Source organism: Fukomys damarensis, unplaced genomic scaffold, assembly GCF_012274545.1.
Source record: "Fukomys damarensis isolate Sample0158 unplaced genomic scaffold, DMR_v1.0_HiC HiC_scaffold_35, whole genome shotgun sequence".
Classification (NCBI taxonomy): domain Eukaryota; kingdom Metazoa; phylum Chordata; class Mammalia; order Rodentia; family Bathyergidae; genus Fukomys; species Fukomys damarensis.
The window spans coordinates 54,927,153-54,955,107 of record NW_022900947.1 but is presented as its reverse complement, the minus strand read 5'-3'; the positions used below and the strand labels follow the sequence as shown (position 1 = coordinate 54,955,107).

General features: G+C 36.1%; 1 protein-coding gene across 1 annotated transcript; it reads right to left on the bottom strand.

Moving 5' to 3' along the window:
* Positions 1 to 1,864: 1,864 nt before the first annotated feature.
* On the bottom strand, positions 1,865 to 9,638 carry Odam (odontogenic, ameloblast associated). The gene is made up of 11 exons (XM_010606086.1): positions 9,588 to 9,638; positions 9,452 to 9,493; positions 8,876 to 8,923; positions 8,126 to 8,362; positions 7,652 to 7,699; positions 6,324 to 6,428; positions 4,724 to 4,771; positions 3,884 to 3,955; positions 3,224 to 3,382; positions 2,824 to 2,881; positions 1,865 to 1,903 (listed from the first exon to the last, which is right to left on the bottom strand). The coding sequence occupies exons 1-10, from the start codon at positions 9,636 to 9,638 to the stop codon at positions 2,852 to 2,854; spliced, it is 840 nt and encodes a 279-aa protein (XP_010604388.1). The 3' UTR covers positions 1,865 to 1,903; positions 2,824 to 2,851.
* Between the last annotated feature and the right edge of the window lie 18,317 nt (positions 9,639 to 27,955).

The following is a 27,955-nucleotide window of genomic DNA, read 5'->3' as shown; positions in this document are numbered from 1 at the left end:
TCCCAACACAAGTGAGAAAGCCTGTGAACCAGGTGCTCCAGTGTCTAAAAGTAGGAGACTATATATGTCCCAGCAAGTATAGAAAACAAATTACCCCTTCCTCCAACTTTGTGTTCTACTGAGGTTTTCACTGGGTTGGATAATACTCCCTCACATTGGGGATTATGATCTTTTCTCAGTCTACTGATTCAAATGTTGATATTTTCCAGAAATATCCTCACAGAAACACACAGAAATACTGTTTAACCAGCCACCCATCTTTCCTTATTCCAAATTGATAGTAAAGTTAATCATTGCACCCTATTTTTCTAAGTATTTTTCATTGTATGCCCTAATATTGCCAAACTCTGGAGTTCATTACACCTTGATACCTGTTTTTTCAGTTTTCCCTTGCTTCTCCATTGTCTTGTTTTGAACAGAAAAGCTGAGTTGTACTCATCTTTTCTCATTATTTCCTCTTTTCAGTCCCTTCCTCCTCTTTAAAGAAAAAGTTAAATACTTGCTATGTTTTAAGATGTATTCTAAGCACTTAATCTAAATTTCCTCTTAATTTTAAAAATGATTCTCTGAATTTGTGGGATTTTGGGACACAATATTTGTAGCTGTTGAATACCTAATTTTTATTAAGTATCTTGGTGTTTGAATACTCATGTTCCATATCAAAAGATCAATCACTCAATCAGAATTACATTTATTCAACACATCAACTTAGAGAAAAGGATAAAGAATAAAATAAAAATGTGATAGATGATTATTGGGTTACTCTCCCATAGGGGCAAGTAGCAGATTGCAGGTTATAACACTATTAAATGCTAGTTGTGTTCAACTTTGTTTTTTTGTTTCACTACTGGGGATTGAACTAGGGTCCTTGTGCTTTCAAGGCAGGCAGTGGAATCACTGAGCTAAATCCCAGCCCTTGTGTTCAACTTTGAATCCTAGAATAATCACCAAATTTTATTAGAACCACCTGATACATATTCATTCATTCTTTTTCCATTTATGCACACACACAGTAACACACATTTACAAATACGTAAAGTTATATTGAATAACAATTTTTGTTTTTTCAGAACTTCAGCTGAGTGTCCATTGTTGCGAAAATAGGTTGAAAGTACTTGAGAGAGAACAATTAACATTTTCTGAGTACTTTATATGAGCCAGATGTCTTACATGTATTATTTCAAACAGTCTTTTCAGAATTTCTAAATATTTAGATTTATTATTTAATTTACACTCAAGATTCAATAAAGGTGACATCCTGAAGTTTCAGGGCCAAATCTGATGAAATCCCAAACTGTACCCCATTCTTTATAGGTTTCTGCTACCCCAAATAAATATCCATCTTCCTACATATTTACCCTTCAGTGTGAGAACAGACATCTCTTCATTTAGGTCTCTCATATCAAAAGCAGGCACTTCAAAATTTTTTTCAACAGTAAGTTTGATTTTCACGAGGAATCCAGCAGAGGGAATGGGCTTGGGAAATGTACTGAGGTGCCTACATGTTTCAGTGCTGGTGCACATTTTAGTACAACAGTGACAACCACCACACCCATCATGAATCCACTGACAAGTATCTTTATTCTCACAGATGACACAATATCACAGAGGGATCATTTATGAATATAATTATTCCACTAAGTTTAACATTAGCTTTGTGCTTAGTATTGTTATATTCCAGATTATGCAATGTTAGAATATTTGAAAGCAATATTATTTTGTGAAAATGAGACTTATTACTATATGATTATATTATGTTTCTACGACACATTTAAAGAGGCTAATATAAGAACAGCTAAATTCAGGAGAAGAGTGAAGACATTTTGTACATTTCAGATAATTGATATTAGCATTAAGGAAGTAAATAGTTTAAAATGATATCCAAGGCACTGCCCATTTTTTTCTGAAAAAAAAAAAGATAAAGCATTTCAGTACTGTTAGGCTGATTTGTGGAAATATTTTCCTAGATATCATTTAGATTGTGTATTAGAGAAATAGGAAGTTAACTTTCACTGGTGTTTGTTTTACATTGAGCAAAGGTCTCACTGTCCTGAAACCCTTTAGTATTTCTGGTTGAATACCAGAATTGACTTGCATTGTACAATAACATCTATGAGGAAGCTTTTCTGAAGAGGTTCTAGTACTGTTCAATCTCAGCTGTTTCTTATTAGACTATTGTATCTGGAGAATTCTGAATACATTTTTTCATAGGAAGGGGTCAGAAGAGACTCACAGATACCAATGAGGAAATTTCAAAATCCTTTCTTTTTCAGGTTCCCTTCAGGTCCAATTGTTTGCTTTTTTAACATGTATTTTTGCTTTCTAGTGGCATTCCAGGCCTGTTCTTCTACCAAATACCCACTGCAGCTTCAACAGCTAACCAAGCATATTTAGATAGGTAATTAATTATGCAAGTTTGTTTGCAATAAAAGCTATTAAATTTGAAATTGTCTTGTTCCTCTGAGATTTGTTTATAATTTGAGATTTTCAAACTAACACAGATGCATTGGCATTCTTACACTGTTTAACTTGCCAAAGGGAAATGATTCGGGAGAACTGATTCTACATGTATAGCATGTCTTTTATATGCACCTAATATAATAAGTGTTTGTGTTGTAAGAACTGACACCAATTTATGATTCTCAAGTTAATTTTGATATTAAAAATGTCAGAGTCTTATAATAAGCATATTTAGGTAGATATAAACACTAGCTTGCTTCTTCATAATCACTTTGGAAATAATCATCCATTAGTACTTTACACCAATTTTTCTTTTAGCACTTTTTCAGGGCATTTAAGGCATGGCTTTTGGCAAATACCTACCAAAAATTCTAAATGGTTGGACACCATCTTATGGTTCTCTTAGGCTGTCAGTCATGGCCTAGAAAGAAAAGGACATTCATAAGAAGTTCTGATAAAATTAGAATTGAGTTAGTCTGATTAATTGATTATCAAAAATAATTGTTGGTCACCTTATCAAGGGTTAAGACAACATATTTGATTATATCATCAGTCGTATTATTACTATTATTATTATTTTTATTTTTTGGTACCGGGGATAGAACTCGGGTCCTTGTGCTTGCAAGGCAGGCAGCGGAACTGCTGAGCTAAATCCCCAGCCCACATCAGTCATATTATTATGTCCGTGACTCAGTCCTATAAGTTAAGAACTAACTCATATTTTGCATTAGAAAACAGTTTCTTATAGAATAATGATTTCTACCTTTTCTTCCGGAAGCTCTGAGGCAAGTTTTGGGTCTATAGCAGTAGTGAAAAAATTGGCAGTTCTGGGTTTTGGTGAAGTCGAATGCATAAACACTCCTGCTTTGTCGTGCTGAAAGTTCACGCCTTCATTTTGTAAATATGGCATCATTCCTGCTGGCTACATGGAATTGAAATGTAAATGAAGTGGAGATAGGTTCAAACTGGTCAAAATTGGGAAGAATATCAAGTAGCAAGATTGAGGTGCAAGGCAAATATTACCTTCAAGAAGTATCTTTGTTTTCTAGACCATAACCTATGTTTTTTTTTTTGGTACCAGGGATCGAACTCAAGTCTTTGCACTTGCAAGGCAGGTGACAGAACCACTGAGCTAAATCCCCAGCCCCCATAACTTATTTTTAATAGTTTATGAATTGATTCCACAAATACAATTGTCTTCAACCATTTGCTTTTAAACAAGAGTATGTAGAATAATATCTGACATCCTCAATAAATATTTGAGGAACTAAGTGAATTGTGTCTTGACTAAAAAAGATCGCTAGAGGAAGAACAGTAATAGAATAAGAATGAAGTTTATGTTAAAATCAGCATTAGTGGAGGAACCTACAGTTTGTCAGTTGTTTATGTCCAGTGGCCAGTGAGGTGTTGTAAGTAATCTTACCATCACCACTGTTTCAGGTGCTCTGCTCAGGAGAGGGTCAAGTGCAGACTGCTGCTGTCCTCCTGGTACACCCTGGGGAATAGGAAGTTTAAGACAGTGTAAATTAATGATATATATCAAAGCCGCCAAACACTTCTTAATTCTTCAATTGTTTTCTTAAAAGCAAAAAGGAGTGCAGATTTGAGGAAAAGCACGTCCTGATTTTAGAGATGGGTGGACACTCTGTTCTGCCTGGGTTCTGGAAGGTTTGCTTCTGAATACACCCTGCTATGCCCTACTGTGTGGTTTACCCTGAACTTCTTGTTGTCCAGTCTTACAGAACCCCGACATGGGGAAGGTTGTCTCTGTATACAATAGTATTAAGGAAACAAGACTTGTTTAAAGCAAGGTCACTGTGCAAGTCACAACAGCACCAAACACCCTCATACGCTGGTGACTACTAGGATCCTGCTTCTGCATTGGTCACAGCTTTTGCCTTGCTCCATTACGCTTGCTTCTATATGAGAATCCTCACGAGAATCAGTCATCGGACCATCCCCAGCCCCAGAAAATATCCACCCTGAGCAAGCCCTCTTCCCCTGAACTCCCTCTGACCCCACCTAACAAGCTCAGAGCACCCAGAGGTCATTCTAACAGCATCCTGTGAAGACACCCCCGGCCCCCCGGGTGGTCTCCTCACAGCAGTGTGTGGAAAAATCCAGTTTTGTTCGACTACAGGGTTCTTGGAGGTCGTTGGCTGAAAGACACATTGACATAACTATGACGATGTATTGCCATAGTGGTAATTAAACAAGTAGTTGCAAAGGATTTTTCAAAGATGAAAATCATGCATTTACTCACAGTTTCTGCTGGCTGTGGAATGTATTCATGTTGAGCATAAAATGGTATCTGGCAGGTTTGGGAAAACACATTGGATTTACCCTGTTGATGTTTGTCATGAATTTGTAGTAAAAGATTACTTAAATTATGTATCTTTTTGCATTAATTAAATGCTTTTTAAACTTCATATGTTTCAACTGATAAAAGTTAATTATTAAGTTGCCAGTAATCCTTTGAATATCCTGGGCTAAAATTCTTTTTCTTCCTAAACATACATAGCACAATTGGGGTTAGTATTACCAGTTATTTAAAACATAATTTCCACTTTCAAATAAATTGTTTTAACATGTTTTAAAGTAGTGATTAAACTATTGAAAAAGACATTTCCATTCTTTTTAAAAATTTTTCAAAGTTTTCAAGTTTATTGACATAGTTATTCACATTGATTATTGTACATTTGTAAAGCTCTATAAATTAAGTTCAGGACTAGACTATTTTAATTAGTCTTTTCCATAATTAGTTTCTGTCAGTGTGTTATTTCTTGATATCTATTTTATTAATTTTTGCTTTAATCTATTTTTCTCCTATGTTTGATTAATCTTTAGTTCTCAAGTACTTTTATTTAAAAATTTATTGGTACATTTTAGGTACACAATACAATACAATGACATCTATCAGTTGAAATTTGTACCTTTACATAATGTATCTTGGTTCTTATTTTTTTTTCCCATTCCCTTGCCTTCTGTTCAACCCCTTCCCCTTCCCTATTTACAAAGAATTTGTTAAAATTTTTCCATTTTTTTATATTAATCCCATTCCCTTCTTTTCTTTCCCCAACCCTCCCACTTCCTCTTCTCCTTTGGACTTTTTCTTCCTATTTCACAATTCCTATTAGGCCTTTTGATCCTTATGTACACTTTCAGTTTCTCACACCAGAGAAACTATTTGGTATTTATAACACATCTGTCCTATTTATTTCACTTGAATGACATTTCCATTTTTACTCGAAGAATGGTAGCTATGTATGAGCCATGTGAATTTACATTATAATTCTGAAAATTTGTTGCAGGTTCACGATATTCAATATACTCATGTCTAAATGGCTCACGATCAATTGATTAAAGGCATCTTTCATCAAGATGGGTGCTCTAATGTTTTCTTTTATAATTTTCAGTATTAATTACATGCATTAATTTATGTAATTTATAAAGATGGATGCTGGTAGATTTTAAATGTGAGAAATTTTATTTCCAGAAGTGCTTCGCTTTTGGCTTCTAATTGTATTAGAGTCCATTCACTGACTTCATTCATTTAAAAAACAGACTTGAAGCATTACCAGATAGTCTACACAAGTGATTATAATAAGAAACACTGTATCTTATGTCTACCAGGGCAAGCTGTTGATTATTTGGGCTAATTATATGCAGTTTTTTCCCTCTCTAAATGTTACGTTTCCTTTGTGAATTTACCCTATTCTCAGATGAAATTAATCAGATAGGGTTGGAGTGTAGCTTCCTGGCAGGGCATTTGGGTAGTGCACACAGAAGTCTGGGTTCAGTTACACACACACACACACACACACACACACACACACACACTTAAAATCAAATACTGGTAGTACCTGTTCCTCAAATTGTTGCGGCCCTGTTTGTTGGGGTGACTGTGTGGCTGTTTGTTGAGGTTGCTCCCAGGGTAGGAACATGTAAACAGGATAGTACTGATGTGTCTATTTGTAAACAGAGGAGGAGACAAGAGATTCCATTAGATCATCATAGGCCACGCTTTTTATCTGTATTTTGTGCAGGAGTTCTTACTATTGACTAAAAATCAAAATCACTTGTTGAGTCTTTTTATTTGTCATCTAACTTTGGGCTTTGATTTATTATTCTAGGGTAGGATCCAGGCCTGACTTGTAATTTTCCAATTTATCACCAGTGAATTTGTGGTAAAGTCAGGGTGGAGAGCCATTTTTCTAGTGGTTAAAAAAGAGCACTAAATTGTACTCCAGCTCATCTGTTTAGTTTCACTGGGATTCTGAATTTAATCCCATCAGGACTAAACTTCCTGATACCTAAATGAGGTAATTCTGCATATCACAGATCTACGCTAATTGCTTAAGAAGATGAGATAATGTCTAAAAGTAAGTTTTGTTTTGTAATGGGGGTTAGGAGAGATAAAATTACTATATAATTCTAATTACAGAAGAGTAAAATGGTGCAACTTTTTATGAAAACTCAATATTCTGCTGGTAAACAGCAGAAATTATGTATAGCACAGTGTCTTTGAATCCAGGATAATATAAATTAATTATCCCAATATTGATAGCATTTTCCATATTAACATTGAGTTTTTACTGGTTTACACTCATTTTTAAAATATTCTCTTATTTAGAAGAAATTATCACCATTTAATTATAATATGGAATCAAATGGAAACTGTATACAAAAATCTGGAAATACTTTCAGCAGAATTCTATAACTACCAAATAACATAAGGGAGTGTTTTTATGTCCTATCTTTACATCATATCATAGATTGACAGTTTAATAGGTGTAGTGTGCACTTTTATAGCCCTGCTGTAGGACAGCTAGTAATATGAATGCATTGCCCTCTGAAACAAAATTTGGGCTTGTGCAAAGTCAGTCCACTGCACTGGTTTTCAGTTGTTGCTGAATGCTAGCGCTCTAGATGCAGAGAACATGATCTGGGACTTAGTGAGCTCCTTTTCTCTCAACATAGCAATGTTCTGAGGATCCAAGGGTCCCAGAGACTCTGATCTTCCCATTTTGAAGAGCAAAGTGACCCCAGTATCTGTAAACTAATGCCAGCCCAGACATCACTGTATGGGTATTTGCCTTGCTATCGGAGAGCTAGAGAATCAAAGAAAACATTGAAGAGAGGGTGAGCAGCAGCTCCCTTGATTATTAGCATTGGACTCCTGCTTATTTACCTGTGCTTGTTCTTGAGGCATGTTGAAGGGAAATACGTATGGCATCACCTGCACAAGAAGAAGCATATAAAAAGTTATACTTGATGGTTATTGAACATTTCAAGTTGCTTTTCATAGGGTCAGTCACAGAGCATGCGTTGGAGGGATCCTCAACAAAGATATCCATTGTATGAATTATTGTTACCACAGCTTGTCTTTTCTTTTTTAGATAACATTTTTCTGATTATCTTGTTTAAAACTTGTTTTAACTCTATTTCTGGCTGTATTTTAGAATAGCTGATTTGACTGTGTCTTTCATTTTAAAAATCAGAAAATATAAGGAAGTGCTTTCAATAATGGTAGAAAGGTACAACGAGATTTTAAAAAAACTTCTCGATAGGACTACTGTCTTATTTGAAATCTGGCTAATATTCACTTTCACATCAAACATAGCTCTCTCTCCTCAGGACTGCAAGATGGAAAAGCATGACTCACAGGGTTAGGGCCTTGTTGGGTCTGTGACGGTGTTTGAGGCTGCGAGGGGTCCAGCTGTCCAGTCTGGGCTCCTTGGGCAAAACTGACTTGTCTCAGGAAAGGAATCTCATTTGGGAACAGTCCAACAAGCTGGTCCACAGTTGACAGTGAGATCTGAGGAAGTGCTGGGATAGGAGCCTGTGGCTGTTGCAGGGGGCCCCTTCTGGAGAAGGGGGGCACCCAGGAATTAAGGGGGCCCTGAAAGGACACAAAGGAATTTAAATTCAGTCCTGAGCAAGAAAGAGGTGAAATATCTGAACAGTCTCTATATTTTCAGAGCTACATTATGAAAAAGGCAGCATCCTATAGCCACACATATAGTACTAAATTCTCAATGGTTGTGGAAATGCAGGACAGAGAGAGGTTGAAAAAGGAGCACAAGTTTTGAAATGACTAGATTGTTTGCAAATCTTGTTTTCGTCTCTATCACCACTGATAAACTGGATAAGATTGTGTAAAATGATTTTGGGTGACTATGATTTTTCTCATAGTTGTGAGAATTAGTATATAGCATATACCAAGTTCTTTACAAAAGAATGTTAGGTTTTACTTTTAAATAAATGGTGGTTAGAGCATATAGGGCAAAATTGCAATTGCTAAAATTGAGATTTCAGCCATGGAATTAGGATACTTCTTTGTTCTCTTACAAAATACCATTAGACATAAGCAGTAAATAAATATTTTCCTTAAATTGACTTTTGAGGTAGATACCTGAAGCTTCAGTGGCAAAAGTTCACCATTATTAAGGTTCAGAAGTAACTAGACAAGAGAAATAACATAAAAACAAGATTACTAGGAAGGCTAAAATGATCGAGAACAATGCTTACTACAAATATAGCAAAACTCAGAGCTTATTGATTGGTTTCTTGCTAGAAGTGGAACATTTTCCCACTAGTTTACATTCAATTAGAGTGAGTATGGACAGTTTAGAAATGAAGGCAGGGTTGGGCTTTAATGACATCACTCCCATAGTGTATGAAATTGCACAATGTTAGCCCTTTGTTATGCTTCAGATAGCTATTTTATAATTTTATACCACTCTATGCATCCACATTGGTATAGGAGATGTTGTCTCTGCCCTTGAAGAACTTGCAATCAAACAAGGGGACAAAATAATACTTTTAAAAGATCCTGGTATACATAGCAGAAATAAAGTTGGGAATTTGTTTAGATATGTGTAAAAGCTAGTAGATGGGATCCAGGCTATATCAAGGGAAAACTTTTACATCTTATTACTGGGTTTTGCTTATGAAAATGGAGGAAATTGTTTTAATTATTTAAACTAACCTCATTGCTATTGCTAGCAGACAGAAGGTGCCGTGGGATAAGCTAAAAACACAAAACAAAAGAAAACAGATCTGGTTATAGAAGGGATTGTTACAGGTTTACACGATAAGATAAAAAGTACCATAAATGCACTTACCGGGGCTGACAATGTAGCTCCCAGGAGTCCAAGAAAAATGATAATTTTCATTTTCAGATTATATACCTAGGAAATTAGTTGTAATACTTAAGCTTTAAAAATACTCTCTACTTAAAAATTATGATAAAATTAAAGTCATGACAAAAGTAATTGGGTTCAACCAGAAGAGTGTAAACTGAATAAAAATTTTAGTATATACTTGTGTTTAAGGTTTAAAATTAAAATTTGCATTTATAAATCTTTGTAACATAATTTTTTCTTTTCTCTCACAGCAAATGTTTATAGAAATCAAAATTTTTTCTGGGGGTTTATCTCAGTGGTTCTGCTGCCTGCCTTGCAAGTGCAAGGACCCGAGTTCTATCCCTGATACCAAAAAAAAAAAAAAAAACAAAAAAACAAAAACCACCCAACAACAACAACAACAAAAAACAACAACCCCCCCCACAACAAAAAAACCCAGAAGGAAGAGATCAAAATTATTTGCTTGTCCAAAGGACTCATTCGTGACATAGAATGCAGCTGAATGTCCTCTGTACACTATTTGAGGCTCATGCCTGGGGTGAACCAATTGGCTCCTCTGAAAGTCTACATCAAAAAAAAAAAAAAAAAGCAAGCACCAGAATAAAAATCTGATGATACTAGCCCAATATAACATAATTTCTATTTCAAAGTCTAATAATATTATGAAATATTAGGGACTGAATTAGTATTTTTCTACTTTGAAAAATTAAACTGCAGCCTTGACTTGTAGTGTAACCAGTGGAAGTATATTATCTCTCATTTTTTCATGCGAAAATTCAAATCACTGACCTTGCCAAGTATTTAGGGAGACTTTGGTAGTCTATCCTACAGAATTGGGTTCTTAAAATTATGAAAGCAAAGATTTGATATCTTACCTTATTCCTATGCCTAAGAAATCTAGCACCGTGCAAGATCTGTGATCTTTTTCTCTATCAGCCCTGCTGCTTGGAATTCCTCTTAAAATTTAAAACCCATCTGTAGAAAAAAAGGACCAATCATTTTTCAAAGGGACCAGTGATTCAGTGGGTTTCAGACAATGGCTTAGCTAATGGCCCCTTTCTTAATTGCCTAGTGGTATATGGCTTCCCACACCCATATTATGTTATTAAACTATCCCCTGAGAAATGTTTGCCAATGATCATTTCTGGCTTCTCCTTGGTTATGATTATCTCTTGTAGAATAATTTTATTCTAGTCCTTTTGTCATCTTTAATATGATATCCTAGCCGGGCGTGGTGGCGCATGCCTGTAATCCCAGCACTCAGGAGGCAGAGGCAGGAGTATCACTGTGAGTTCAAGACCAGCCTGGGCTACATAGTGAATTCCAGGTCAGTCTCAATTATATAGTGAGACCTTGTCTCAAAACAAACAAACAAACAAACAAAAAAGTGATACCCTAATTGAGTAATCTTAAAACCCTTTGATAAACTCAAAGAAAAATGGGTATTTTTATTTTGAGAGAAAAATGTAAAATTATGAGAAGGCATAAGTCTAAAAAACAAAAATCCAAATCCTAGTTGTTGACTAAAAGTAAGACTTCAGTGCTTTACTTGGCTCAGTAAACATGAATTCATTTAATTTGGTTTGACCTTGAAAACCTTAGTACATCTCTCCTTGTCTATGGAATAAAATCCTTAAAAAATTGCTAAACTGTATATGTTTATTAAATGTATGTCCCTATGTGACCATGTAGCTTATAATAAATAAATATGAAGGATGATGGTTTATATTGTAAAACAATAGCAGTAAATGAATGCTTTGTGTTTTTAAAATTCTCTTGCTAACTATAACATTAATATTCAGAAATATATCTAAGTATTACCTCCTGTATGTCATCATTACTTATATTTCCTTTTTTAAAAATTAATTTTATTGGTACATTTAAGATATACAATATAATGACATTCATTATTGGAAATTTGCACCTTTACGTAATCCATCGTGGGTCTTATTTTTTCCCCGTTCTCCTGCTGTCCCTTCAACTCATCTATCCCTCCCTACCTACAAAGACTTTGTTTCCATTTTTTCATTTTCTCACATTAATTCCATTCCCCTCTTTCCTTTCTCCTCCCCCTCCCATTTCCCCTTCCCTTTGCCTCTTTTCTTCCTATTTCACAGTCTACCTTTTAGTTCTTATTTATACTTTATATTTCCTTCTTAGAGTAAGATTTTTTTTTGTTGTTAATATTGACTCAATTCTAATAGTCCAGGATCACAAATGTTGTGGTATTGTATTGTCAGTCAATTTCCATTATTAAGACTTATGTAGCTAAGTTAATTTTGAAAAATTATCATATAGGAAAATAGAATTATTGACTTTCAATAAATTTGTCTGTTAGTAGTATGAGACACTTAGAGTGTATTCATTAATACTGAAGTGGCTATATTATTTGATATTTATCTAGTCAAGAAAACCCCAAAGGACCCAAAGCATTAGTTAAAGTAACAAGACTTTTTTCTTTACAAAAAGAGGAAAAGCTCTTATTAGGATTTTTGTATCTGTGAGGAAGGAATTCTCCCAAGGTACATGAATACAGTCTTTTTAGAATACTTTGCTGGGCAACACTAAATGTTCATGGCAGATTTATTGAAAATTCTAATCATTCCCTGGCGAAAGTAGTGGCTTGACTGAGTAGGTGAAGTAGTTAGAAAGTTACCTGATGATACATATTTGCAATTACTGACTTTGGTTTATTTTGAAAATTATCAAATTAAATTTAACACACTCAATCTCTTGAATTTTTTTATTGTATTCTGCAGTTTTTTGGTTTTTTTTTTTTTGGTACTGGTTATCAAACTTGGCACCTTGCACTTGCACAGCAGGCAGCGGCACCACTGAGCTCAATCCTCAGCCCTCTGCAGAGTCTTAAGCAGCTAACCCCACCATTCAGCCAGAAAGTTGTCAGGGCCTAGCACCAAACAAGTCAGAAATTGTACAGAGGGAAACACAATTTCAAAATTATCCTGAAGATAATTCATCTAGCTGCACTGTTAAACTCTGAAGGTAATTGGGAGAGACTTTGGTCATTTTCAAAATCTTGTTTTTCATTTTCTGATGCTTGAATGTTTTAAAGCAAAAAGGTTGACAGTGGAGATTTATAGTAGAGTTGAAGGGGAAAAAGACGTGACACTTTCCTATTGGATGGCTTCCAAGTCACTGTATCAATCGAGGCAGGGTTATCTCTAGGAAGAGGGCAAGTTGCAAGGGTTCTAGTTTGATACTCACCGTGTTGTGGCTTGGATTTTGTGTATGTCTGTTTCTTTAGTGCGACAACACTAGATCTACCCTTTTCTCTTCACTGTGTCAGTTAAGGTATTTCATTGAGTTTTGTTAAATCAATGGTCTGTTTCATTCAGGAGAGAAAAAATGTGACACAGATCCAGAAAAATGTCATCCTGTGTCGATTAAGTGCAGGAACACAGGATAAGGAAATCCTGAACCAGATACTATCGCTATAACTTCATCCTTTTGTTTTAGTTTGACTACACAAACTAGATAACCTTTCATTCAAACGAAACTACAAAAATACATTTTGTTGCCAAGTGCAATATGACTGTTGAGTTATGTACCAGTGAAATTGTCTGTATCTTTGCACTGTTCTGATAACATCAAAGATGAAGAGTAAAAAATAATGGCTTATGTTAGTTCTTTCAAACTGTTATCATTGCTTTTTGTCCCCTTTAGCTATCATGAAAAAATCAATAGGCTTACAGAGCTCTACTGTGAAGTAGGCCAATATTCAACGGATCATGAAAATTGAATAGCACTGGTTATAACAAAAATAATTTTCTTGCATATCTGAGAACACTGAAGTGCAGAAACTTCAGTGGCTTCATTCATTCATATAGCAAGTAGTTATTGTCTCATCTTTACAGACCATATTCTTAGTAGGCATTAAGAACTTGATGTTACCAACAGCAGATATGGTTCCTACCTCCATGGAAATCACAAATTTTCCACTGCCAAAAAAGTACTGGAATTGTGGCTAGAAGTCAGGCCTTTTGATTCTTATTCACGGAGTCTTTCAGAGGCACCAAGGTGCTTAACTTAGAGACAAGGTATCACATTAAGGATAATTGACAGATTAAAAATAACATGATAAAAGTGGATGTTTTGTATTTTTCTGGAGATGAATTGTGAATCTCAGCTCAATGGAGCCAAAGGTTTTGTGACTAAGAATTATTTCATTAGTAACTTATACACTAAGTAAACCAGAGAATAAGTAAGCCTTCCTCTGAATCACTTCTACTGTGTGAGTCTTTAACTTCTGTGAGATTTTAGTAAACACTCCCACTGCACGTTAATCATCCTACATTCTCTAAGATGATACATTCTAGCTTAATGGCTCTAGCTTCATTATGTGAGTCTAGTTTTCTTTTTAAGATTTGTGGATCTGTGAATGCAATTTATGACTATAAGGTAAAGTCTATGGGAGCAGAGTGTTTAGCAATAGAGATGTTAAGAAAAATAAAGTAACATGCTTCTTCCTTTTACAAAAGGATTTTTGATTTCCACAGTAGGTCATAGAGGCCAGTACATAGCTAAACTGGGGTTAGAAACTATAAGCTTCTTGTGAGAATTAACACAAGTGTGGTGAGTAGAATATTACATGGGGAGCAAATCTCTAACCCAGTTCACCCTGGTCTGGATATAAATCATCCTCTGCCTGGTGTGCAAACTACTTCTTTTATCCCCTTGTCTGAAATGATTTCTTTCTCTACTAAATCTCTATATTTCATCCATTGTTTTGTGAACTGCAGATTAACATTTTAATAACACAAGTTTTCTTTTTAGCCACTATGCAATTTCTTTACTGTGTCTAGAAATTCTGAATGAAGCCATCAGCAATTCCATTTGAACCAACATTTAACTTGATTTAAAATGCACATGGTGAGGGTGAGAGCGCACAGTGTTTGTGGATTTGTGGCACTTTCTTCCTCAGACAAGGAAGAATCCTGCCCGTGGGGAGCAAGGGGGCCAATTGTGAAGGTCACAGTCAAGGGCAACAGGACCCTTAGGCCAGTCTACCTGTATTTTTCCTCTCAATTCTGATAATATTTTTTCAATTTTGTTACATTAAAGCCTTATCGTCTTTCAAATATGTTGTGTTTTCTAATTGCAATGATATTTTATTCCATTGCTCAAAAAATGCCATCTGTCTCCCTTTTGCCCCCATTTTTGTTTTCTTCCTTCCATTTACTAACCTTCAGCCTACTCTTCTTTTTCTTCCTTATCTTCTTCACTATTTCTTTTCCTCTTCTTTATCCTAACCAGGTTTGCAAAGCTCTTGATGATCTGGTACTTGCTTGATTCTCCCACTTTTCTCTTCACTCCTCTCTTTCTTCATCAGGCCATAGCCACTCTGGCTTTCTTTCTGAGTTTTTAACATGTTGGATTCATGCTGCCCTAAGAACTTTTGCCTTGTTGTTCCTCTTGTCTGGAATACTCTCTTTCCCGTTACTGAGGGACTGGCACCTTCGTTGCTGAGGTCACCGTGTAGGTAGGTGTCAGCCCACAAAAGCGTGCTCCCAAATCCCCTATTCTCACATAGGACACTATTTTAATTTCCTACAAACCACGTATTGCTGATTTATGTAACACACAGGTGTGTGTGTGTGTGTGTGTGTGTGTGTGTGTGTGTATATATATATATATATATATATACACACATATATATAATATTTTGGAACTGATAGATATATGTTCACTTATTTAGTTAAAGAGTGCTTTCAAGTATGATTTACAATTGTTTGATTTTGTATTTTACCTTCCACCATCAGAACATAATTTCATCAGAGCAGAATCTCTGTTTTGTTTATGGCTTTATCTCTTGTGCTTGTCCCAAAACAGACACTCAAATATTGTTTTGAAAATTGAATAAGTGTTCAAATATGTAAATTCTGAAAACACTGTTACATTGTGAGGTTAAATTTTACTTACAACAATGCAAAAATTGAGTCTTTGAAATTTTTCACAAAACATTTGTATGGCCCAATATAAGTACTATTCTTTCTACAACCCCATTCTGTCATATCAGCGTGTTAGAATTCATAAAAAATATTAATGTAGGCTTTTAGTTTCAAAGCAAAATTATACACCTAGTTTGATTTAAATGCTTTTCCATGATCAACTTTGTGACTTAATTTCTGGCACTTCTTTATGGCTGAGTAGTATTCCATTTCATAGAAAAACCACATCTTCTTTATCCAGTGTCCAACTGATGAGCAAATGAGCTGTATCCAAGGTTTAGCTATTACAAACTGTGCCACTAAAAACATGGGTGCACATATATCACTGTGATATAATTCTTTTAATTCTTTTGGAAAGATAAATACCCAGGACAGGCATGGCTGGGTCAAATGGAACCTCTAATCCTAGTAGTTTGAGGTATCTCTGTATTGATTTCCACAGTGGTTGCACCAGTCTGCACTCCCACCAACAATGGAGAAGGGTTCCTTTCTCCCCACAACCCCACCAGAATTTGTTGTTGGTTGAATTCTTGATAGCAGCCATTCTTTGTGGGGTGAGGTGGAATCTCAGAGTTGTTTTCATCTGCATCTCTTGAATGACCAGTGATGTGGAACATTTTTTCATATATTTACTTGCTAATTTTACTTCTTTGTTTGGGCAATATCTGTTCATTTCAGATAGAGTCATTCATAGGAAAATTGATACATATTGAGGATATACTCTTAAGTGAAATAAATAAGTCACACATGTGTAAGTACCAAATAGTATCTGTGATGTGAAAAACCATAATTGTACACAAGATTCTAATGGTATAATTAACAATGTGAAATAGGAAGAAATGGGCTAAAGGTGTAGGGAAAGTGGGGTGGGTAGGGGGAAAGAAATAAGGGAAAAGAAAAAAATAGAAAATGAAAAAATGGAAATAGTCTTTGTAAATAGGGAAGGGCGGAGGGGGTGAAGGGAGGGCAGAGGTATGGGGGAAAAGTGAGAATCAAGACCTGTCATGTAAAGATGCAAGATCCCAATGATGAATGTAACTGTACTGTATACCTAGAATGTACCAATAAACTCAATGAGAAAAACAATTTCTTTCACTTCTGTGAGGAATTTGATAAAAAGGAATAAAGATTTGCAATTATTGTTTCTCTTTGTTTTAGAGATCATAATCTACTTCAGCAGTTTCAGAAATAATTACATTTTCTCTGCTCTTTGAACTGTGAAAAGGAAAATAATGTTTGTTTCTTGGAACATAAGGCTAAATGTAAAATATGAATGTTGAGACAAAGATAAAAAATGGGAACCAGAGCGTCAGACTGGGGATCTGAAATAGGAGATAATCAGATTGAGAGTGTGTGGGAAATGATGCTGTGCATGGGGGCTGCGTGCAGGGAGGTCCCGGCGGATCGGATCTGACTCCAGAGCATGAGGGTGAAAGCTTCCATGATGGGTGCCAGGTTGTGGTCCTGGCCCACTCTTCGAGCAGCCTGTGTTCACTGCAGAGTCCAGGACTTGTTGCCTGCCTCCTCTCAGGATAGTCTCCCTCTGGGTCTGCTCACCATCCCGCTCTGCAACTCCTCCTGAGATCACTGAGCCCCACCAACTGCACTGCTCCCTCACCGCTTCTTGCTCTCTTTCCATCTGTACAAGAAGAGAAAATCCAAGGACCCCACACACTGGTGTCTTTTCAGCCTGCACCTGGGAATCTCAGCCTGAGCACCACCAGGGCTTTAGTGAAAATGTCACATATGACACTAGAGCTTAGCTTAGTGGGTGCCAGTCACCTCTCATCATTTACCACCTCTGAATTACTGCAGAGAACAGGGCTTTTACCCACAGCCTCAATCCCACTAATCTCATTTATTGAGTGCTATATCGTGAATTCTACTTATGCTCACTCCGTACCTTTGTCCTCATACTGTCCAAACCTGGACTTCTCACTGGTTTGCTGCTATTGAATATTTTAAGAATTAGTTTGTAATCAATGAGGCTCAATATTATCTGATACTGTATAATGCGTATATATTGGTTAAAAGGAAAAACATCTCAAGGCTATCTATATAGAAAGTGTATGGTGAGAAATTTTTGAGACCTTTTCTTTCATAAAATGGTTTATAAAATTTGCCCTATGCCATGTGATTTGCAAAGAATTTCTGACAGAAATGAGAGAGAGAGAGAGAGAGAGAGAGAGAGAGAGAGAGAGAGGGAGAGAGAGGGAGAGAATATGAATTTTTTTTGGGTGAGAAGTACTGTCCTACAGAAAGTTTACCTGTGGGCATTTGTGGGATAGCAAATTAAGCTCAGGATAAATACTCAGAAAGCTTCACATTTATTATATTCTTTTTCATTTGAACTAATCTTCATCTCATGAGGAGTTATGTAGGATTGAGGACAGGCGTGTAGACTCTGGAGTCGTTCCGCTTGGCTCTAACTCCTAGTACAGCCAGCCACAGGCTCTTGAATTTAGACAAGTTGCAAACCTCTCTGAAGTTTCTTTTACTGTGACATGGGGTAACTTTTCAGAGTTGTTGAGATGGTTCATGCTCTGGGAATATAATGATCACCAGATGTTAACTGTGTTAGAATATTAGATTCTACACATCTGAAGCATCCCCTGGGGTTAGCACAAGGTAGGAACTGAATATTTTATTTGTTGAGTGCATAAGAAAAGCACATAGAAGAATCTATTTTTACAAATAATGGCAAGTTGGCTGACATTTGGTGCAGAAAAAGAAAAATGAAAACAGAGCTAGTGTGATATTACCATAGACTGCTGGGGTACAGGTAGCCTCTCCACCAAAACGAAATAGCCTGAGTCCTTTAATTTAAAATATTTTTGAAAACATCTGAAAGATCAGTTACTGATTATTATACTTTAGGCAATGATGGGATGATACGATAGATTTTAACAACAATAGCAGCATCATCCAGTGGCCATGGTGTAAATTCTACCACTACGGCTGATTTCAATATTTCAATCTAATGTTTGACAACAGGCTTCAAAAGTTCTTAAATATTTAACTGTTGAATTCTAAGAAGTAATAAGAGTTAGCAAATCATTGCCTAGGATAATGAGTGAAACAGCCAAATACAATGGCTCTGTTGACCTAGTCATAAGTATTTTACATGACATAACTTACCTAATGTAATAACATAATGTAATACTAAGCACCGTCATGCATACTGATTATGGAGGTATTTAGAGATGCATGAATCCAACATGTTTAGTGCTGTATGTTAGATTCTTGGCTATGTTTTCTAAATTCCTTTTCTCAATTAACAGTCATAAACATCTGCAAAGTATCATTATCGCCAATGGAGTAATGAGAAAGCTGAATCAGAGAGGTTAATAATTTACCCAAGGTGGCACTCTTAGTGACCAAGGTCAGAACTGAAAACAAGTCAGTTTCCACAGTCAAGTATTTATTTCAACACCATATTCTATGATTTTATGCAGATAAAAAGGATTGAATAATTTCCCATGCACTTTTTGAGATAGGTTAAAATTTGTGACTCTCTTGATTAAAATTCCTTTCTCATCTTTTGCTGAAGACTTCCTAGAACTCTTGAGTAATAGGACTCTGACATATATTATGTTTAGTCAGTATATCCCAATTTATGGATTTTCTGTGGCTGGTTTTGAAACACAAGAGAATTTTCTAAGACAGAGGCATTAAGCCTGACTATTTGTTTATGCTTCTCCAAGAGCTTTAAGGAACTCAGTCTGATGTGGAGAAATAAATCCAGGATTATTCCAATCAGCAGTTGAAGTACTATCAGCTCAGATTACCCACCATTAAGAGTACAATAATCTTTTTATTTTTCAGGTAACATTTTAATGAAAGTAGTTTGATTTTCTCTATTTCTTTTTCCAAAATGGTTTTTCACCTGGGAAACTAATAAGCTAGGGCCAGAGACAAATTTACTCAATGGACTACTTGTAGGAACCCTAAACACCAAAATAATATGTGGTATGATAAACGTATGGTGAGTATTTACATTTTAAACTATGTGATAGCATTAATGCCTCTCAAGTGACTTCCCCTCACTTCAGATACACTTGTCCTATCATTCTCGGCCTGTTCTGAAGTGTTTGTGGAAACTCTGTTCTTGAGTGTCCTCAGTTGTGTGGTCATGGTGGCCTTTATGCTCTGAATCAATTGAAAATATTCTCTGAACTAGGACTAGAGGTTCCATTTGACCCAGCTATCCCTCTGCTGTGTATCTTTACAAAAGAATTAAAAGAACCATATCACAATGATATATGCGCAACCATGCTTATAGCAGCACAGTTCATAATAGCTAAAACTTGGAAACAGCCTTTTTGCCCATCAGTTGGAGACTGGATAAAGAAGATGTGGTTTTTCTATAAAATGGAATACTACTCAGCTATAAAGAATGAGAAATTAGAGTCACTCATAGGAAAATGGATACATATTGAAGATATACTCCTAGGTGAAGTACATAAGTCACACATGTGTAAATACTGATAGTTTCTCTGGTGTTAAAAATTATAACCTTATATAAGATCCTAATGGTATAATTGACAATGTGAAATAGGAAGAAAAGGGCTAAAGGTGTAGGGGAAGTGAGAAGGGTAGGGGAAAGGTAATAAGGGAAAAGCAAAAAAATCATGAGAAAATTGAAAAAATGGAAATAAAGTCTGTAAATAGAGAAGGGTGGAGGGGGTGAAGGTAGGGCAGGAATAAGGGGAAAAAATGAGAACCAAGACCTGTCGTGTAAAGGTACAAGAGCCCAATGATGAATGTAACTGTACTGTTTACCTAAAATGTACCAATAAACTTGAGGAAAAAAGAAAAAAGAAAATGTTCTCTGTCATGGTGCATGGTGCCAGGTCTGGTGAAAAATGTGGATGAGGACACAGTGTCATTTTATAAGCCTGCTTTTCTGTGGAATTGCTGTGAGCAGCACCATTTAAGTCCTAAAGATACTCACGAAAGATGACCACAGAGCTGCTACAGAAAGTAACAAGAATGGCGCTGTTAATTAGAACAGAAATAATATATTACTTATCTAATACATAGTGTCCTATATGTTTCACTGACTGTATTATTTACCTAAATTAGCTCAATTTTCACCACAATCTTGAGATTTAAAAGTGATATTTTCATTGAGGAGGTGAGAAACATATGTCTCATTAGAATTAAAATGTCTTCCTAAGGCTATGTGGTTAATTAAGTCTGATGTCTCGATTGAAATATAACTTTAAAATCAAATTTTTTTACAAGTATGCTATACTTAAACAGGTGATTTTTAAAGACACTGTTCTATAGCTTTCATGTTTAAATTTTTAAATATATGAATTTTTAAAGAATTCTACTTATTGAGTCAAATAGAGCTCTGGGATGGATCTGCTGGATATGAACAAGACCTCACTGCGTAGTTCAGGCTGGGGTCAAGTTCACTATGCAGTGGTCCTTCTTGAACTTGCATGGATCCCGACCTCCATAGTGCTGGGATTACAAGTGTGTACCACCATGCCCAGTGAAACCACATTTCTAATAAATACGTGGTTTTCTTCACTTGTTGTAATATCCATACAAAACAGTTGGAAACATTTAACATTTAGTGATAATTTATTATTATGCTATCTATTTCTGTTGTGATACCAACCTTGTAATATTCTGGAAATGATTTTTTAATGCTGCTAATCAGTAGGCAAAGATTAAAACAGTTGTGTCTTGGACATGGTAATTAAAAGTATTATCAAATAGATTCTAAACAAAAGGTATGAATGGATGAAAAATCATTATTACCAATTAAGCTTTACTAAATTCACAACTAATTTCTGTAAAAGAGATTAAAGAAGTCCATGAATAAACATTATGTAATGATTTACAGTATGTCTGAGGATGAATTGTATGTCTGAGTCTGGACTTTGAGTAAGTATTAGGTTGGGTTGAATAACTCTCTTGAAAACCAAGGTGGAGAACATGATATCATTTTGGGGTAGCAGGGTTAGGCTGTTTGGTGCAGGGACGAAAGCACAGCGTGACTGTAGGGCTTACTTTCATCAGTAATTACACACCCTGGTTTCTGTGAAACACAAAATTCACTGAGTAGCTATGTTAATTATTTTCCCCAGTAAAGCAGGCACACTGGTGTTTCTTCCTGTTTAAACAGCAACTTGTATTAGCCTGAAGGTTTCACCCAAGTTCTAAGCCCAGGAAAAAATCAACTAAAATCTCATCTCCAAGTAAAAATTTTAAGACACTTTTGATACTTCCACATAGAAATATGTCTGTAAAGTAGCAGAAAATTGAATACATTTCTTCCTTGTGTATTTCACAGGTTCTTTGGAAAAGTGACTTTAGATTCAAGGATTAGATAAGCCTTCAGATGAAACCTGTTTGTTTTCTATGGCTAGAATTTGAGCTCAGAAAAGAATTGTGAAACCCTGGCCAGGAACAAACTGTGAGTGTTAGCAGGATATGTTTGAGAAAGCTCTAGAAGTTCTCTTGTGATAATTGGAAATTCTTGCTGGGAGAAATTCCTAGAAACCAAATGCCTTGCTCTTTACCTTTGAATATAAAATAGAAAAGCATTCAAGGGTCTGTTCTGCCTAGTGACGTGTGTGGGTCACGGTGGGTGGAGTTCATGAGATTTCTGGGAGTTTAACCGTCACAAACTGAAGATCAGCAGAGGCCTTACAGGGCTATACCAGCAAGCATGGCAGCTGCTTAGAAAGTGTGACATAAGCTTATGTAGTAAAATCCAATTTTTATAATTTATAAATGCCCTTCAAATAAAAATACTATTGATAGAAGACTCATTGAAACACAGGGTAGGGGGATTTTTTTTTGTTTTTAGAGCACCGACTGCCATTAATGCACGAATGGGGTAAATTTTTGTGCAGACAGTTCAGTTTGTCTATTTATATTTATTGTATAGATGGCATGTTAATAGCATGAGTTCACTGTATAAAAATATTTTGGATTTGAATCCCACTTCAGGCACTTATTAGGCATGCATTTGAGGCAAATTCTCTCTAACTTCTCTGAACCTAGTCCTATTCCTGTAAAGTGGGACAAATTCTCCACTTACAGGACATCTGCTGAAAGTGAATGGCACTAAGAAAATGCATCACTCAGCACGGTAATGATTTTCATTAAGCCACCATAGAGAAAACTTGACACAGCCTGGATTTTCAGGAAGAAGTCTATGTAAGAAGGAGGGAGTCTGGAAAAACCTCCAACCCAGTTTCTGGACATGTGACCAGCCACTCCAATTTAAAATAACTCCCAGTTTTAATTACAAAAAGCAAAGACAAACAAACATACAAAAAAACCAATTACTTAGGAGAAATGTTGGTAGTACAAGTAAAGAAAGCAAAGCTACTATTATCTTCTTGCTATCCCACATTTTTTTTCCCAATTCCCTGGTTTGTTGATGTTACTCCTTTTGATAAATTTTGGTATATCCTATTCAATACAGATGACTTTATTTCTTCAATCAAACACTATTTGTCGAGTACCAGAAATAATTCAGAAATTCTGCACTTAGAGCATTGAAAATCACATATGAGCAAGTGAATATGATGCTTTTTAATGAGGATGAAAAGAGGTACGTCCTTGTGTGGATCAGGGATGGAGTGACCTGATAAACTTTATAGTGTGGGAAACCCTTGAGCTGGGCCAGGGAAGAACAGAAGGGATTTCACCAGGCAGACACAGTGGATAGAAAACTCCAAGTGAAGAGAGGATAGGCAGAACTCTTGAAGACACAGGCACAGGAAAAGATTTCATGAACAAAACCCAAGTCACATGGGAACCAGCACAAATAATCAACAACTGGGATCTCAGCTTTTTTAAAAAGCTTCTGCACTGCAAGAGAAGCCACCAAAAGAGTGAAGATACAACCCACAACATGGGGAAAAATTTTACCAGCTGCGCCTCAGACAAAAGTCTACTATATATAAATAATTTAAATATATAAAGAATATATAAAGAACTTAGAAGAATCAGAACTCCCAAATTTAAAGACCTAGTCCAAAAATGGGCATCAGAAATGAACAGATGTTTCTTAGACAAGGAAGTAGAACAGCAAATAAATATATGAAAAAAATGTTCAACATCACTGGTCATTTGAGAGATGCAAATAAAAATAATGTTAAGATTCCAACTCACTCTAGAGAGAATAGCTTCTATCAAGAAATCAACCAATAACAAATGCTGGTGGGGTTGTGGAGAAAAAGGAACCCTTCTCCACTGTTGGAGGGATTGTAGACTGGGACAACCACTGTGGAAATCAGTATGGAGATACCTAAAACACTAAGATTAGAGGTCCCATTTGACTTAGCTATTTCTCTGCTGGGTGTCTTTCCAAAATAATGAAAAGAATCGTGCCATAGAGAAAAATGTGCACATGTTTATAGCAGCACAATTTGTAATAGCTAAAACTTGGAAACAGCCCAATAGACCATCAACTGGAGACTGGATAAAGAAGATTTTTACAAACTGAAATGGAGTACTACTCAGCCATAAAAATGAGAAACTAGAGACAGTTACAGCTAAATAAATGCACATTAAGCCATGTTCTTAAGTGAAATAAATAGGGTAAACATGTAAATACCAAATAGTTTCTTTGGTGTGAAAGTGTAAATGAGGATCAAAATGTATAATAGATAATGTGAAATAGAAAGGAAATGTCCAAAGGTGAAGGGGAAGTGGAAGGGAGAGGGGAAAGGAAAGAAGGGAAAGGAAAAAATATGAGAAAAGGAAAACAATGAAACAAAGTCTTTGTAAATAGAGAGGGATAGAGTGATTGAAGAGAGGGCAGGGGAATGGGGAAAAAAACAAGAACAAGACATATCATGTAAAGGTACAAATGAATGATGAATGTCATCATATTGTACACCTAAAATGTAGCAATAAACTTAATGAATAAATAAAGAAAGAAAACTCTGAGCAGAATGTACACCTTGGACATGATGTAAATTTTCAATTTGGGTGATATTCACTAATTCAAGATCGTTGGAATATAGGAGACCTGTGTAAAATTGATAGGCATTGAGGTAGAGCAGGCAGAGACCATATTACAAAAGGTTTTCTTAGAGAAACAAATGTGGTTGAATTTTATCCTGTTGGCAGTTGACATCCATCAATTAAGAGAAAATATATGTGTCACCCACTTGTAATGACTCCCCAGTACATCTTTCCCTTCTGATGGGTGCTTGGAAAGTTGTAGTTTCTAGACTTCGAACTCAGTAAGTGCTTCTTCCAGTTAAATATAAGCAAGAAATAGCCTATGTCTGCTCTGGCCAGGAGCTTTAAGGTAACATACCACTCTTGCTCTCTCTCTCTCTCTCTTTGCTCTGGCCCCTGGCAGTGTTCCAGATGGCTGCTTTTTCAAAAAATTGAATTCTTCAGTGTGCATCTTCCAGTGAGAATAAGTGGAGGAGATTTTCCAAGTGAGCCAGAAAAGGTGTTATAAGGGAGAAATAAATCTCATGGGTTCAAGTCACTGAAATTTGGGGATTGTTCATTACTGCACAATGAGTTTGTCTCTATTACTAGTGTGGGACTAGCATACTTGCAAGATCTCACTGGCAGCACTGTTACAGACAGTCTTGAGTAAGATGAGTGTAAAGGGAGTGTACTTTTACCACAATCTGTGGTTTGGCAAAAGCACAGGACCAACCTGGGAGCTGTTTCTATTGCCCACCTATAAGACCAGGAAGTCTTGACATGTTCAAGGAAACCCTTAATTTATTTGGGTAGAAATTTATCTATTGACTTTCAATTTTGGCCCTTGGTTATATAGACCTTGAGACTAGAATTTATGGATAAATGGAATAATTACATCCTGACTTGCATATGGCTGAAACAGTGAATCATGGATTTCAGTAAGTTTTATTTCTTCTTTCAGAATCCCCTGGGTGCTTCCTCATACTTCAACCTAGTGATTTTTTTTCTCGTCACTCCTACTAAAGTTTTATTCTAGGACTTTTCCTCCCATCTTATTTTCCAGCAGGATTAGCAAACTGCTTGGCATCAGACCAAACTAGCTCTGCCATATTTAACCTATAATACTCTTAGTAAGAGGGCTAATCTCTCCAGGCCCTGTATTCTAAATTTCAAAATTAAAATGAACAATTATAGTTAATAGCATTTGTTTTGTGGAGCTATGCTAGGGAGCACTCTGCACACTGACACAGTCAGTACTCATTAGACAGAAGCTCTATTTTCCATTGTCAATGCTGCCGACATTCCCAATTGTCAATGTTGCAACTCATTCTTCTCAACCTCTTACCCACAGGGGCTCTGTAATGCCAGGGCTCGAGTTCCCTAAGAGGGACTGAGCAGTCTTCCTTTGGAATGCAGGTCCTATGCTCTGCTCTTGTCTCGGAGACTCTTCGGCCTCCACTGATCTAACAGTGGGCTCAGTGCTTAGCAACCCATTATGGTTTCTCTGTACTCCTGAAACACTGCTACTTCTTGGATGGTGTCCATTAATGAGCACACACCATACAGAGTTTGTCAGTGAATTTAGTTTAAGATGAAGCATCTTCAGGTTTATGAGCTATGCACAGAGCTATTTTAGTTTATAAATTATACAACTCTATTCATGCATGTGGTTGCTGGATGGGGTGATGGTAGGATAAAAGTTGTTAGGGGGTCTTGATGAGCAAAAGCTACAGGTCAATAGGCCAAGGGACTCCCTAAATGAAATGAGGTGCATTTGTGTGTGTGTCCATGAGTGCATGAAAGATAATATTATTGGTGATATGCTATGGTAGCAGGATTTTTCTGTTTTTGACAATCAAGTTTTCACTTAGAAATATGAAAATTTAAATAATTGAATTAAATATGAAACTGGAGACTTTAATGAATGAGTCTTATTAGTTCTTAATGAGTCTGATTATTTAGAGTATTTTGAATGAATCCGGTTATTTAGAATATTTTGCCTGAATGTTTCTATGCCTAAAGGAACTAAAATGTATTCTAAGTGCCTGTCACAATTGTTGTCTGCAGCTGCTTAGATTCCTGTACCGAGATAGATTTTAAGGTTAAATCAATTTTAATGGCTGCAATGGCAAAGTATGAGTCCCAAGACAAGATAATACTATCCATAAAGCAAGATAGAGTATGTCCTCAGGGATGTGCCCTGCCATGTGAGGGCGCACTTTCCATCAGATACATGTACATTTGGTGTTTTTTTTTTATTTTTTCTTTTAGTGTTGTTTCTTTCTTAAATTAAAAATTCTGTACTTTATGGCACAATATTCTAAATTTTACAGATATAGATCTGTGCCATAGAAGATGTAGCTCCAGACAATTGCAGCTAATTTAAACTTACCCTTAGGAAAATGGGTATATTGAATGAATCTAAAAGACTGTAGATTCTGCAGCTAAGGGACAAGTCATACTCGGTGGACTTGTGGTGAAGTTCTCACTGATAATCGTAAGTGTAGATTTATATTTAGCAGTTTTTCTGCAAGTAAAGTATGGAGATTTAAAAACCAAAAAAATATTCAGACTGCTCCTGTGGCAGAGCTGTTTCTATTGAAATCTAATTATGAAATCTGTGATAGACAGATTGCTCTTGTTTGGTTTCTTTGATTTATTAATACTAATACACAAGACCACTTAAGAGACAAAGCAACATGGTGGAATCCTTTGCATTGCAAATCAGTTAGAGTTCAAGTATAATATTTTTTAATGAGCAGGTTTTTAGAATGTTAAATACTAGAAGAAATTCAGAGCCAGCTCTTGGAAGTTTACAAAGTGAGGAATCAAGCCCCATGAAAACACTAGGGGGCTATATCCCAGCAACGGTAGGATTCCCACTAGAAAGCACATGGGCTAATAAGTCATTTACACAACAGGACAAAAATCATCTGAGACATATGCCAGAGATTAATGTCTAGCACAAGGAAAATAGGCATGACAACAGAAGTCAATGAAGACATTCACAAACAGGAACAGAGCACCTCGCTTGCCAACTGGAGAGAAGCCAAAGGAAACATAGCCAGGTGGAAAATCCAGGAGAACTAAGTCTACCCTAAACCAGCCAGTGGTTTCCTTAAAGAATCTCATAAACAATGGTAGTATTGGTAAATGAGGGCTTGAAAGGAAGCTAGAAACCAACCACTTTTGCCCAAAGGCAAAAGGGAGCAGTATTTTTGCCAGTTTCTTAGGTGGCGTGACAGTTTCAAAGGTCAGATTTTTTTTCCATCCATATGTTCTGCTTTTCACCTGCTCATTATGCCGGAATGTTTCTTGGAAGAGTGTGATACATTTGTATTAGAGCAGTTGAACTCTTCAGCATGCTTATGAGAGCTTTGGGCCCAATTATGTGCTGATTTTCCTTCAAAATGGATATTTAGAAAAAAATTTAAATGAAAAAATAGTAGGGAT

Excerpts from the sequence above, each read along its gene's own strand:
- Odam (XM_010606086.1), bottom strand. The coding sequence starts at position 9,638 with ATGAAAATTATCATTTTTCTTGGACTCCTGGGAGCTACATTGTCAGCC. Across the intron at positions 3,956-4,723 it reads TTCCACAGCCAGCAGAAACT|GGTGTACCAGGAGGACAGCA; the intron begins GTGAGTAAATGC and ends CCTATTCCCCAG. Across the intron at positions 2,882-3,223 it reads CAGAGCTTCCGGAAGAAAAG|GCCATGACTGACAGCCTAAG; the intron begins GTAGAAATCATT and ends TTTTCTTTCTAG.